The sequence below is a fragment of the Mytilus edulis genome, chromosome 2 (assembly GCF_963676685.1).
Source record: "Mytilus edulis chromosome 2, xbMytEdul2.2, whole genome shotgun sequence".
Lineage (NCBI taxonomy): Eukaryota > Metazoa > Mollusca > Bivalvia > Mytilida > Mytilidae > Mytilus > Mytilus edulis.
Genome location: NC_092345.1, coordinates 47721712 through 47736932, shown reverse-complemented (window position 1 = coordinate 47736932; position 15221 = coordinate 47721712). Strand labels below are relative to the sequence as shown.

At 31.5% G+C, this 15221-nt stretch overlaps 1 protein-coding gene across 1 annotated transcript in view; it reads left to right on the top strand.

Annotated features, from left to right (window-relative positions):
• Positions 1 to 15221, top strand: part of LOC139510882 (uncharacterized) — a 103156-nt gene that overhangs the window by 2931 nt on the left and 85004 nt on the right. The window contains exons 3-7 of the mRNA XM_071297425.1: positions 1655 to 3139; positions 4080 to 4178; positions 7448 to 8783; positions 9570 to 9643; positions 10676 to 10774. Of these exons, the coding sequence (XP_071153526.1) occupies positions 1655 to 3139; positions 4080 to 4178; positions 7448 to 8783; positions 9570 to 9643; positions 10676 to 10774 (3093 nt within the window). The remainder of the gene's footprint in view (positions 1 to 1654; positions 3140 to 4079; positions 4179 to 7447; positions 8784 to 9569; positions 9644 to 10675; positions 10775 to 15221) is intronic.

Genomic DNA, 15221 nt, shown 5'->3' with positions numbered 1-15221 from the left:
TATTTGATAATATTTTGGTGTCAAATTACAACATATCAAAACGTATATCTAAAAACTTAAAAAGAACAATACGCAATGCACTAACTCGTTATAATGTATCACAATATCGTGCGTATTCTAAACTAGACGCCATCTCATCACCGATCGGGATATCATACGAAGACTTTCGATGGTCCTTGTATAAACATACGTATTTAAAGACAAGCACGCACTGATTGTGTCATGCCAATTTGTTTGAATATATTTAATCATTTTAAAGACAACACACATTGTAAATAATCGTTTTACAGATAGGTATATGTTGATGATTTTATGTGATACAAATCAGTCAACAAAATGTTTTTTTATGATGACGCTAAAGTCCAATTGTGTTATGTCAAAATAACGAACATGTTTGCCGAGTACATGATTTTAATAAGCAAATACATTTCTCTTTTGAAACATTAAGCTTTCGTCCTTACATTTGTCTATTATCTTTTGACGGAATGCCTTTGCAGATATTTGAATACTTAATTCTAATCTTCGAAATAAATTGTGCATTTTGTCATCATTTTCCGCAAAATAATTTGGCGCCTGTGTAATTCATGAACATGGTATTTTTCTTTTTATCATATCTCATGATAAATGGAGGTCAAACTTTTTGATAGTTACTTATGTTGACTAGTATATATGCAGTTTGTCTCAAATTTAGACTTACAAACACGTCTAAGTAAGTGACAACAATACAATATATATACCAAACTGGATCTAGGTGTGTTTGAGATGCAGAGTTATTAAACATATTTATATAGATATGAAAATTACACCAATCAGTGTTAGAATTAGATTTATATGCTGAAAAATGTTTGTCCGTCCCCCAGAGGGATTTGAACTCACACCTTTGATACACTACAGCACCAATCGCTTAGCTTCATGTTCAGCGCTATTGAACACTCGACCACATCCGGTTTATAAAAATATAACTTCAGTAGTCGTATTGTTATTTTGTCACAAAAGGCAAATCTTGAGATAGACATAAGCGTGCGAAGATGTTATTTTATTATTTTATACACTATATATTTTTATTTGTCAGCAAACTAAATCAACAATGTTTATATACCGTATAGTATAAAGATTCAATTCATTATACAGTTTCTAAGTAATAGTATATATATAAGATATGTATAAATGTATATGTATTCATGCAGACTTGTTTAAAATTCTTAACAATGAAATGATTTTTATCATTACCTGTTCGGGAAATGAAATCCTTACTAGAACATCGGACAGTAATTTAGAGTTTGACTGTGATGTCCATTGTACACTTTATATGCTGAAGTAAATACACTACTTTGGTTATTTGTATAAAAAGGGGGCGAAAGATACCAGAGGGACAGTCAAACTCATAGATTGATAATAAACTGACAACGCCATGGTTGAAAAAAAAAGACAAACAGACAAATAATAGTACACAACACACAACATAGAAAACTAAAGACTAAGCAACACGAACCCAACCAAAAACTGGGGGTGATCCCAGGTGCTCTTGTGTATAAATTTCTTTGTAGATTATTTATCATAATTTAACTTGTATTATTAAATAAGTCTAGGGACTAATAAATAATATTTCTGATGGTCTTGGATTTACATACTTTTATCCATTGTTTTGCCTTAGGATTAAACCTTCAGAATGTAACACTACGAGATGTAGAAATGTGTATAGAAGTTTTAGAAGGTTGTGATGTCAACATAGATAGTATAACAGTTTGGAATACAGATACATTTCTCGTAGCTGATGAATTTATCGGAGAGCTAAATATATACTTCAGAAAAAGTAACATTACTGTCAATAACGAAATGCTTAAAGTTGAGTTCAGAAAATCTAATAGTATCGTCATAAGAGATGATAGCAGCATCTTTTCCAGTAACATTGGAAAAATATTTGAGATTTCGGAGCTACAAACACAAGATAGGATCACTAATATATCATTTGATTTATTTGGAAGTAATCTGAATTCATATGGGACATATAGCTATTATCAAATTAATATTAATTCCTGTTCTGGGTATTTGAATTCACTGATAAGAAATTCTTCATTTTATTGTACCTATGCCTATTCAACGAACGTTTATATTCGAACCCAAGCTAATAATATCAACGTTACACAAAACATATTTAGAATGGCACAAAAATCTTTTGATTTTCAATTTACTTGCAGCAAGAGTTCAAAATTAAGTACGGATTTAGAAAGAAATATCAATATTTTTCATAACTCATTTAATGGTTTGAACTCAGGCTATGATGTATATGTATATGATCGGTACTCTCATGGTCAAATACATTTCTTTCATGTGTATGATAATGTTTTTACACACAGTCCTTTGGCTATTAATCGGTATGGTATGTATTTGAACTTGTATCGTTCATATGCTCATCATTTGTTTGAGATAAAAGGCAACTATTTTACATCAGTAAAGAAGCATTCTGTTTATATATACGGAAATGTAGGTGTAACTTTTATCTCGGAGAATACGTTTCACCAAGGAATAAACTGTGTGAAAATAGATGTACATAATTTTGATTTAAATTTGACAATGTCTGACAATTTGTTTGTTGAAAATGTTGGATCAACTGCCGTTCTAAATTTGTTACAACCGAATGTAAATGTTCCTCCTATTTTACTTCTTGGGAATATTTTTCAAAACAATCTAAAGACCATATTACTGTTCAGATCACCAAATATGTTCATTTCCCATAACATTTTTGAGAATCCTAATGGTACATTTAATATCAAGATAAACTCAGCCGCTCAGTATCAGAATGAAATAGTTAATGCTTCTCTGAATTATTGGGGAACGACTAATGTGAAGGAAATCGGTCAAAAGATTTATGATAAGAATTATGATGACACACTCATGGATGTTTTGTTCAGACCATATCTTGGATCAAGTAATTTCTCTGATATCCAAAATGAAGAACCACCATTTATCAGCAGTACTGGAGAAGTTGGGGGTCGTGTGAATGGTGAACTTACATTGACAGTTGACAGAAGTCCATATATGGTAACAGCAAACATCGAAGTTCGAGAATTTGATACTCTAACTTTAGATCCTGGCGTAACATTATTGTTCAATAAAGATTTTGGAATTAATGTTGTTGGTAAGATTCTACGAGTTACAAAAGTAGTGAAATATATATAACATTTCTTTTTATTAATCTTCATTGATGGTTTGAAATTTTACATATGAAATCTTTAAAAAAAAAATTGAATGTGGATGCAAAAAAAAACAACATTAAATTAAACTTAACAGTGCTTGTATTGTTGCTCTTCGTTCAGGTGCAGAATGATTTAAAACAAAAATAGATAAACATTCTTTACAGGCAAACTTTTGGAAAAAAAGCCACCCTTCTCCCAATATGATACCAACTAAAAAATGGATAGGAGAAATATGTATACAAAATTGATAATATTTTGATAGAGTGGTCCCAGCCAATTACAAAATGATTAGAATATTAGGATCTTCCTACTCTCCACGACCAAAATTATCAAATGACTTTTTCTAGAACTTATTACACTAAATGACGTTTTTTTATTAAATGTTTTATTACCTACAAATAAGTCAAAATGCTCAAATCATCAGTGTACTCATTCGTTATGCTCATATTAGTTAAATTCAATGGTGATAGAATATTTATATTTCATAATATTTCACTGGGTATTGCGAGGTAAAAACAAGTATGTCTCCTGGACAATACTGCTTTACAGTACACTTTGAATCTGAAAAGAGCTTCGACTCTTAACAAATATATAAATTACTATACGGTATAGGTTTTGCGCATTGATAAAGGATTTAAGGTAGCCTGGAATTGTTCATTTGGTAAATGGCCAGTTGTCCTGTTATCAATCATACCAAATCTCATTATCTTGATATGTATATTGTTCATTGATGTGATGTGCGACGGTCGTGTATGACATCAAATGCTATTTCATATTTGTAACTTATTATGTACTGTGTGTTTCCTTAAAATTGTACTTATGTACAGAAAATTGTTACGTTTAGTTTACATTCAAAGACTCACTTTTTATACTATATTGCAGGTACATTGATAGTAAATGGAAACAGTGAAATGCCTGTCATGATGTTGGAATCAGTTTACGGAGAAGCATGGCGTGGAATAGACATAGACACTGCCGAAGGTTTGCTTGATTCTATACATCTACATATAAGGAAACTATATATTTTATTAACAGTAATTATGATATATCTTGCAATGGTTAAATGAAAACAGTCTATTTTTTTCAGATAATGGCATAAACCTTTGAGAATAGAGTATATAATGTGAATACTGTTTTGTGCTCCAACCACATTTAAAATCAAAGATGTTTCTAATGCAATTGTTTTTACATTGTATAAACTTTGAAGTTTTCATGAGAACAAGTGTCATAATCTTCAAGAGAACTGTAAGCTCATACATACATGCTGTTTTAGAACTTTGTACTTTAATAATTGGTGTATCTTTTTTCTAACCTTAGATATAGGTGACGACCTTAAGCTTTCACTAAATAATTCATTAAGTTAAATGACTATTTTGTCTAAAGCATCAACCGCACTTAACACAAAAAAAATAGATTCAGTTAAGTCTGCTCTACTGCATACATTTGATAATTGACAAAGAGGCTCAACTGAGAACAGTAACGATGATTCCAGCTTCCCAATTGTGACCAATTATATTCTTTGATGCAATTTGCAAGCAGCTTCTGCATATGGAGTAAATATCTCATAGTTGATATGATATTCAAAAAGATTGCATTAATTATCATAATTTCCCTGTCAGAGGGTAGCTGTCTCCAAGGCACCAAAAGTTTAAAGTGCTGAAGTTGAAATCATCCCTTTGAAAATTGTACATACGCCATTATGATTGGTTGACCGTTAGGGGATATCTGTTTAAAAGAAGACGATGGATGTGATCCAATTGATGTTACCACAATCCCGTCCTCTTTTCCGCGAATGTGACCAAAGTAATAAAAAATTAATACCTGGTTTGTACTTACATCAGCAACACGAAGAATGACACATGGGGAGTATAATCTGATTATCCTTCCACAGTACCTGAGCTGGGCTCCGGTGTTCGGTTTTTCTCGCGTTGCTCAGTTTTTAGTTTTTTATGTTTTGTTTTGTTTTGTTTTGTTTACTTTTATTTTTCTTTTCGTCATTTTTCGTTTTCCTCTATTGCATTTTCAGTTTGTTTTCCATTGATGAGTTTAAATATCCCTTTTGTATCGTTTGCCTCGCTTTGGTACAAATCGGCTGGTTTATAATTCTATGTGTGTGTTTTGACCATTTTTAATTGGGCAAACGGTAATCAACCTAATTACCGATTAACCTGGTTTGGATATTTATCAATTATGGACTTTTGACGAGGTCAATACGTTATACATAAACTTTGTTCCGAAGTTCTATATAATCTAACATGTTCATATATAACAATTACCCTCCCCCCAAAAAAAAAATGAATATCAAAAATTATCAAACCATATGTAATATATGTGAATATAATACATATGATGTAGCATTCTCTTGTTCTAATTGGATATTACGATCACGTGTTTCAAAGGCTATTTTATGTATCCGAAGCCTTATTTCTATTAATAAGTATATTGATGGACAATCTAAAAAATCGTGCTGATTTTGATTTCTGACGTCACGACGTCACACATAACAACCAGGGAAGAAGCGCAATCAGACGAGAAGACAATTTATCAGAAGAAGATATTAAGAATTTTATGTTAAATATCAGAATAGTAGAAAGCGAACGCAACAAGTCTATGAAGTTGTTCACAGAATATTGATATTTTCAATAATATGTTACAACTCTTGCAAAATACTATTTAAAAATACATAGCCGCGGAAAGAACATTAACGCCATTTTCTAATACATTATTTACATATTTAAGTTATAAATTAAGGACTTACACTCAGTCATATGTTATATATGGACCTGTTTGATTATATTGACACTCGGACTTCGTCACTGGTCAATATAATCTGAACAAATCCATATATAACGTATTGACTGCGGCAAAAGTCCATCACAGTTGAGTTGAACTTAGAATCGTTAACATCGTTGACAGACATTATGGAACTACCTAATGAACTGAAAGCCCTATTGGTAACAATGAAGTTGGATGGAAAAGAGCCGGATTGGAAATTTACCACCAGCTCCGACCAAGTCTCAGTTCAGTCTACTTGGATCAAGGCCAGGGAACCAGATACCACATCCAGAAAACCTGAACCGGCTCTCAAAAGTAAAAACAAGCCAACATTTACCAGGAGACTCAACACTAACCGTTACGCCCAGTTAATGGTCACAAAAACAGCCGTTGTACCCGCTGCAGAACAACAACAAACCACCGAGGCCAGAGTAGACCACAACACCCAGACTTAAGCTACAAACACCATAGTCGGTCAGCTTCTTACACCAACTAAGTACAGAGGGGAACCAGTTGGACTTGTCATAAACAGGGATATTGTCACCAGTCCTTACAACCCCAACAAGGCATGCCATCGCCTCATTTACCACACTTCCACAACAGACAGAGGCAAGCGCAGTAGGGTCGACTTTGATAAAGGGTTTGACATCAACGACCCTGACCTACATCATCATCATCATCATCATCATCATCATCATCATCATCATCATCATCATCATCATCATCATCATCATCATCATCATCATCATCATCATCATCATCATCATCATCATCATCATCATCATCATCATCATCATCATCATCATCATCATCATCATCATCATCATCATCATCATCATCATCATCATCATCATCATCATCATCATCATCATCATCATCATCATCAAAATCATCATCATCATCATCATCATCATCATCATCATCATCATCATCATCATCATCATCATCATCATCATCATCATCATCATCATCATCATCATCATCATCATCATCATCATAAGTCCATAATTGATAAAGTCCATAATTGATAAATATCCTACATCTGGATAGACTATACACTGTAAAGAGGTAAAAGACGTAACATGTCGATATTACAATAACAGTTACATTTTATATCGCTAACATGTAGACAATATTTTCATATTGACCAAATATAACAGTAAATGAGGGAGGGAATGAGTTGACCCCAATGACAATTTACAATATAATTTGTTATATTAAACTCTCATGTCAAATATTTTACTTGATTTTACACATTTGGTATATGACAAATAGTATGGCATTTAAAAAAAATAAAAAGAAGCTCATGTGACGTTTACCGCACTGACCGTAGCGAACAGAATAATCATCACAACCCTGACCGTAGCGAACAGAATAATCATCACAACCCTCTTGACTATCAATATCAGCCAAGTCTGGAACCATTTACGATATGCGAACTATATATTCTTTTTAAAGGTTAACTATACTTTCAGGAATGAACCCAACCTCCTTATGTTATTTACATGTAAATGGAACTCTAGAAGGCATTGTATTGAAAAGAAATTATGCTGAAATGAAAAATATTTCATCAACCTTTTCTAAAGGACATGGATTTACTATCAACATGCAGCAAACAAATAGAAATGTATCATGGTCAATACTTGAGGAATTTAAGGCAGCGAATAATAAGAAAAATGGATTACAAATAAATTCAGCAGACAAAACAACCGTAACAAACATACTTATCTCAAAATGTTATGTCTACCAGAATGATGAAAGTGGATTTAGCGTACATGCTAATACAGAAACGGTAATAGAAGACTGCCTAATCAAAGAAAATAAGCAACATGGTGTGTTCGTAGATCAGTCTAAAGGTGGAGATACCTTTATAAAGTCATCAACGTTACATAGAAATACATTGTATGCTTTAGAGGTTATTGCAACAAACAAAATTGTACTAGAATCCTGTTTCGTAACAGAAAACAGTCATTATATCTATTATTTATATGGTACATGTAAAATAACACATAGACAATTACCTATCTTAGGATTTAATGTTACATTTCTAAACAACACTTTTGCGTACAACCATAAACAAGGAATTTATTTACGTCAGAGCAGTTTTACTTCTGGAAGTATAACTTTTAATATGAAGTTTAATACGTTTAGTTTTGAAAGACGTGTTCTTTATTTTTATCCAGATAATTACGATAAGGATGCTGCAAAGATAGACATTAGTCATAATATCTTCGATAACAACAACGAAATATCTGAAACATTGATTAACCTTATCCTGAGGGTTGAAGATGCTGTAGATATAGTAGGGAACACTTTTATTAATAACACTGCAAAAGATATTTTAAAAATTTCTATCAACCCATATTCGGTAAATTCTGAGTCAAAAAATGAGATTAGAATTTTTGAGAATATCTTCAAGGATAATACTTTTACAGACTCTTGTCTAAATCTTAAATCTTACCATGTTGTATCTGTGAGTAGAAATACATTCATGAATCGTCAAACCACTGGTAAGTGTGAATTGCAAGCTCCTGTTTTTGACGAGGCATACTCAATCAATGCCACACATAATTATTGGGGAAGCAGTAGTTTGGTGGATGTATTAGAGGTAGTGTGTGGTTTTGACAGATCAATGGAAAAAAGTTACGTGTATTATATGCCGTTCTCCACTAGTGCAGAAAATAATGACTTTTTAGCCTATGCTCAAGATGATTTCGATGTACAGAATGTCTTAGGTGGAGAAATAACAGGAACGTTTACTATTGATTACAAGGAGGATGCAAAGAAAATTAGCCGCTCTATATTTGTAAGGTAAAGAATGACTCTAATTTTAAAGAAGTTGCTAAGATAAATGGGGAGGGGTCATGTAGTTACCCCTGTCCATCTATAAACAAAAATATGGTTAATTTAACTGAGTCCATCGATTAAATTCTTAAATATTGCTTCAAATACAATGTAATAAATAAATTTAAAACAAAACTGAACGGGGTTCGTTTCGCTCACTCTGTATTTTTTATTATGTGTTTTGCATACTTTTGTTTGTCTTTAATAAGTTTTTTTTTTTTTTGCATTTGTATGTTCATTATAATAACTTTTCAATTTCTATGACATACATATATGATCGATCATTCTTAAGCTTGTTCACTTTTATTTTCATACCCCATTTCACTTTCTTTCGATATTCATATTAACATCGTGACGTGTAAGTTATTGCTTCCCAAAATTTTTACTTCAGTGCGATTTGTTATACTGACCCGAAAACACAGTTATTTCTTAGAGCATCCCCTGTAGATTTGTAGAAAATAAATGTAAAAAAAAAAGCGTCCCAGTTTTTTCTCAATAAAATTTTAACACAGTAGTACTACTTTTGGGACATACAATGTATAATATCAAACTGGATTTAACAACAACTTTAATTATACATTCTTGTCTTTTATTCTGTTTAATCTTCTTTTGATTTGATCATGTTTTTATTTTACAAATTTAGGCTGCAAGTAGTCGCACATATATTGAAGTGACTCAACGTCCTTTAACATTTTCCATTTATGAGTACATTTTCTATGTTTTCTTATTTTAATTTTTACAAATCATTTGCAGGACAAATGCCTCATTAAATATAGCAAATGGAATCAAGATGCAGTTTGATGAGAAACGGGGGATATATATACAAGGTAACTTAAAGTGTGAAATTAATTGTAACACATTAACACATAAACGATTCTTTCATAGTTTTCTGTATTCACATTGTCATGATTGTTGTATTTTTTAAGACCTATAAAAAATGATGACAAAGCAAAACAATGTGTAGAAAACACATAAACTTATTAATTGTATTTTCCCAAATACTGGTGGAACCAGGTATTTTTCAACTTATCCCGTAAGAATTTGAATTATTTATGAACATCTTTATTTCCCTTTTTAATTTCAGCATCAGATAGCCTTATTTTTTTCAAATTTGTCCTTTTTTAATTCATTTAGCTGAAAAGTTTTACACAAATAGGAATAACCATGGTTAGATATCTAATAAACGAATAGCTTCCATAAATATTTTCTAAGTAAAACATCACTATGATATAAAAGGTCCATCTGATTTATAATTTGAATTTTTCATTTAGTATTTGTTATCTTAAGGTTCGACATCTCCTTTCTATTTACCGTTCATTTTGACTACAATTGTCTGACCACTCCTTATAGGAGTTATGCTCAAAAGTGATTTGTTTTCTATTATGGCTAGTATCTTTAAAACTATACAAGATAAGGAGTAACTGCTAATAAAACGATATAAGCAGGACTAGATTTACAAAAGGATTAAATGGTCGAAATAATGAATCAATACTTATAGGAGTTAATGTCATAGAAGGATTATTTTTAACCAATATTTTTTGTCGTTTTGTTTTTGCCTTTTAACTACACTAAAAGGAAAACATGTCACAGAACTTAAATTGTATTACTATTGTAAAAACAATATATTTATTTTCACCTACATTTCACGTATTTTTATTTTCAGAAGTAAACAACACTTTCAGAAACAAGAATGTCCAATACGTTAAAAGCTTCATAGTTTGTAATAAGCGTGTAATATTTCAGGGTATACATGTATCTTTCTAATTTCGTTGTCAAATGAAATTTTAAAATTAGCGAGGATACTACCATTTAATTTCATTACCTGGAGTTACTCTTATAAATGATAAAAACTATTTCAGGTAATCTAAGTATTGAAGCTGGAGAAAGTGAAACTTTGTTTACAAATGGATCACTTTCAAGTATATGGTACGGTATTGTCTTGTCTTCAAAAGATACTGGTAAGTGCAGCTCTTTCCTTTTACTCTATTATTTTTTGCATTTAAGTTAAAGGCTACTTTATCAGCATCCTTGGTTTATAAGTCTATTTCTGTGTCGAGTGTTTATTCGCTGTCAGTTTTCAGTTAGCTATTATACTGCTACATATTACTTTTGAAATTCAAAATAGGAAAGGAAAACACATGTGTCTTAAGACAATAGACGCTTTTTATTGGAGCACATAGTTATCAAAGGTACCAGGCTATAATTACACATTGGATAGACTTCATTTTAAAATCCTTCAGTAAATGTGTATTCTAATTCTGTTAATGAGAGGGTTAAGAAGGTAGTATTTTCATCACAATAATGGTACACTGGCATTTGTAGCAACTTTTGGCTGTAAAAATGACTTTCATGTCGGAAAAAATATACTACAAATATTTCTGTATTCTTGTAAAGTCATTAACGTTCGTGTACACATATTTAAGATTTATTTATACATCATTTGTTAGTTTTTTGTTTTGTAAAATTGGTTAACTGCTGCTCTTTATTGTGTTAAAATGCATCAGATATATTACTGAATGCAATTTAGTTTTAAAATATCAGTAAGCATAACATGGATATAGTCATCGTCCTCAATTTCAGACCTGCTGCAATACAGGCAAATTCTCTGTTTTCCTTCAACATTAGGATACCGCCCCATTTATGTGTTATGGAATGTTGAATACAGGGAACTTATCTGTTTAATTTTGTTTAACAAATAGCAATGCATGGATATATATATTAGAAGATGTGTTATGAGTGCCATTGAGAGAACTCTCCATCTAACTTGGATACCAAGTGAACTTAAGTTTAAATTTTTTTTATGAATGTATCGAGATGATGCCACATAAAAACAATTTCCGGAATTGATCTGCCCATAAATTTAAACTTCAAGTGATAAAAAGCTTATGCATTATTGTAATTGCTACTCTATATAAAATTCAGTATTAAACTGTGTCTGACGACAACTTGTAATGTCTCATTATTGTATATAATTGATGTGTGTAAAATAAATTGTGTAATGCTTGTTATACGGAAATACGTTTGCTTGATTTGATTATGAATGAACAATGAATATCAAACTAAGCAAACATATTATTTAAGAATTGTAGGTTCATATTATTCATTGTAAACTAAACCACAACTTGATTAGTTTTTGGCTGCTTATTTGTCATGGCAATTTAATTTTCTTCAAACGAATAACACAAATTGTCAACAATTTACAGCAAGTTGACTATCAAACACTGACGGGTTTCAGTGTATAGAAATTGTCTCTGCTGGGTAAACCAAGGCAGTGAATTTCGATAAATCCGCCATCTTAATAATCAATTTAGGCCAAGCAAGTTCTGCCATGACGATTGTTTGATGATCTTCTTATGCACATAGATAGAATGTCCAAAATATTAATGAAAACTGCAACCTGTAAAATAAATTCAGAAACAGCTGAAACATGTTTAAAGGGAGGGATGGGAGGGTTTTCCCGTCCAAACTCCTGGATGATTTTTCAACAACTAACAATATGGTACATTGAAACTGTCTTTTTATGTCTATTTGAATTTAAAAGCTATAAAATCGTGCTAACATTCAGCGCGAAACCTAACGGCCTTGTGTAAATTGTAGACATTGTTTGTATAATTTTTACCTGAACATTATTAATGATAGCAATGTGTAAAAAATAAGCTTTCTTAGATTTGACCAGTAATACAATAAACACATTTAATAAATTAATGATTAAATTGTATATTGTATATAATTGATGTGTGTAAAAGAAGTTGTGTAATGCTTGTTATACGGAATGTATGTACATTATTAAAATCCGGATGCGTACCGAAATATGCACCATTCTTTCACATTGAATATCTCAGACCCATGTTTACTCGTTTTCTAGTTTTTTCCATAGCAACATGATTATTTGAATAACGCAATCAGCGTCGTGGTTAAATACTTGAAAAAAACATCATAGAGCCTGGAAGCATTTTGCTGATAGTATGAATAGCAAATTTTAAATGAAATAAATTGACTACATGAGACTACTTCAATGTCATGTCCACCACAATGTATAAGTATCAGTTTTGGAACACCAAAATAATTGATTAATGCCTGCACCAAACATACAAGTGACTTCCAGTACATACCAAGCATTCCAACCCATATAACTGAAAGACCTAAACTTTCAAATTCCAAATTTTGTCCTGTAAATCTTGAAATAGTATGGGCTTCAGCTGTTGCAATTATAGAAGATTCAGCTGTTGCAATTATAGAAGATCCCAGAATCCATATAATTCTAGTCAATGGAATTTCTGAAGAAAAAAAACCTAATGTATATTACACTGTGCGACAAACTCCTAAAGATGTATCAATTAGGATATATCTATTGTATGTTTGAGACTTCCATCTGCCCATTAACATGATTTCGTCATCATATTTCCCTTTTTTAGCTCCAATTTTAAAACAATGAGTGTTGTACTCATTTTCATTTAGGCCAATAAACTTAAGTGCAGATTTTAAAACCGTACAGGCTTGATTTCTTGTAACGTTTTATGATTAAAATGACAAAATAAAGACCCTGAAATATGAGGTCGAACTGCTTTATGAATTGCCATAATTGTATACACAGAAACAGCATTGTCACTTTTCGACACAATTAGCTTCGTTTTAGCCCCTTTTTGATCAGTTTTTGAAGAATTAATCATTATTGTTATGCTTTCATCATTTGTATTCAAAATTATATCATTTTTAGAACGTGATTGCCTGGACCAGACTCAACAGTTTCACCAATTCTCAAAAATGCAAAAAATGATAAAGCAAATATGGCAAAAAAAAGTTTGACCTCAAATATAGAAGAAAGGATGTTTGGTAAAACTGTAACTAATTCATCAAGTTTTTAACTAGTAATTGGTTTGCGAATGTCAAAACTTTAAATTTATATTTTTTTGTCATTCCACCCAATAGCTTTTTATGACAAAAGTATCAGTAGTATCAGTTACATTACTTATTTTCATTTTAAAACCAATTGCAGCTAGATACGACTTAGCTGTGTTTGTTGAGTACGATTTTGTTGCTAAATACACTAGGAAATTAATCAAGTCGGTTGAAGGAACAGGCCAATAATGTTCTAGTTGAAATTTTATTCTGAATAGCTCAAATAAATTGATTGCATTGTCATAAACATTCCAAGTATTTTCAGACAACGAATTTGTATGAAAGTTGAAAATTCAATCTTGAAGGTTCCAAAATTCCATAGGTATTGAGGTTGGAAATGCATCTGCCTCTGGTGCCACGAGAAAGTGCATCAGCAATACATTATTTATAGAAGAAATATGAAAAGCTTTAATATAAAAACTTCCTATCATTGACCAATAAACTATAAATCGCAAAATGTTCAATACTCTCACAGATTTTGATGTCTTACTGTTCAAAACTGCAACTACAGCTAAGTTATCGATATGACATGCAAGTCTCTTTTTTCTGAAACAAGTTATACCAAAGATATATCGCCAAAGCAATTGGCATTATTTCAAGGAAAGTAATATCTTGTAAAATTTCTGTGTGATGCCACTCTTCAGGCCATTGTAAATAAGACCATTTTCTAATTAAATAGCAACCACAGCTTTTCCCCACGTCACCGGCATTATCAATGAGTAACTGATTATCAAAGTTTGACAACCATTTATCATTTGATATAAATGATGTTCCATTGAAATTTTCTATAAACATTTTCCATATCACTAAATCATTAAACATTTCTTTTGTTACTCTTATTAAATGATGCGACTTTTTTGCTTTGGATGTAGCCATATACAACCGTCTACTAAAAAGCCCTTTCTGATGGAATTGCTCTTGCACAAAAGGCAAGCATGCCACATAATGACTGCAATTGTTTTAGAGTTACCTTTTTAGAAAACTGCTTTTATTTGCAATTATAACTCATTTAACTTATATTCAGGAATCTCAATAGTCATTTCTATTGTATTTATTGTCAAGCCAAAATACTCCAATATATAACTTGGAACTTCAGTCTTTCCATCTGCAATAGGTCAATTAATCGTTTGCATACCCTAATACATGCGCATATCAATTCTTTACAATCGTTAGTTTCCTTACGACGAGCAAAAACGAAATCATCTAGACAATGGTCTAAAGTACTTGATCCTGCTTCATTTACTGTTAACCAATGTAAAAAAGTGGTGAATTTTTCAAACGTGGAACAAGAAATAGAACATCCAATGGGCATACACATCTGTCTATAAAATATTTTGAACCAATTTTAAATCCTAATAAATTAAATTCACCCGGATAACAAGGCAATAGCCTAAATGCCGATTTTATTTCCATTTTTGCAATGATAGCATTTGTTCCCAATTTGCTAACTATAGATACCGCATAATCAAATGGTGAATACAGAACTGAGGTAAACTTTGGATCAAT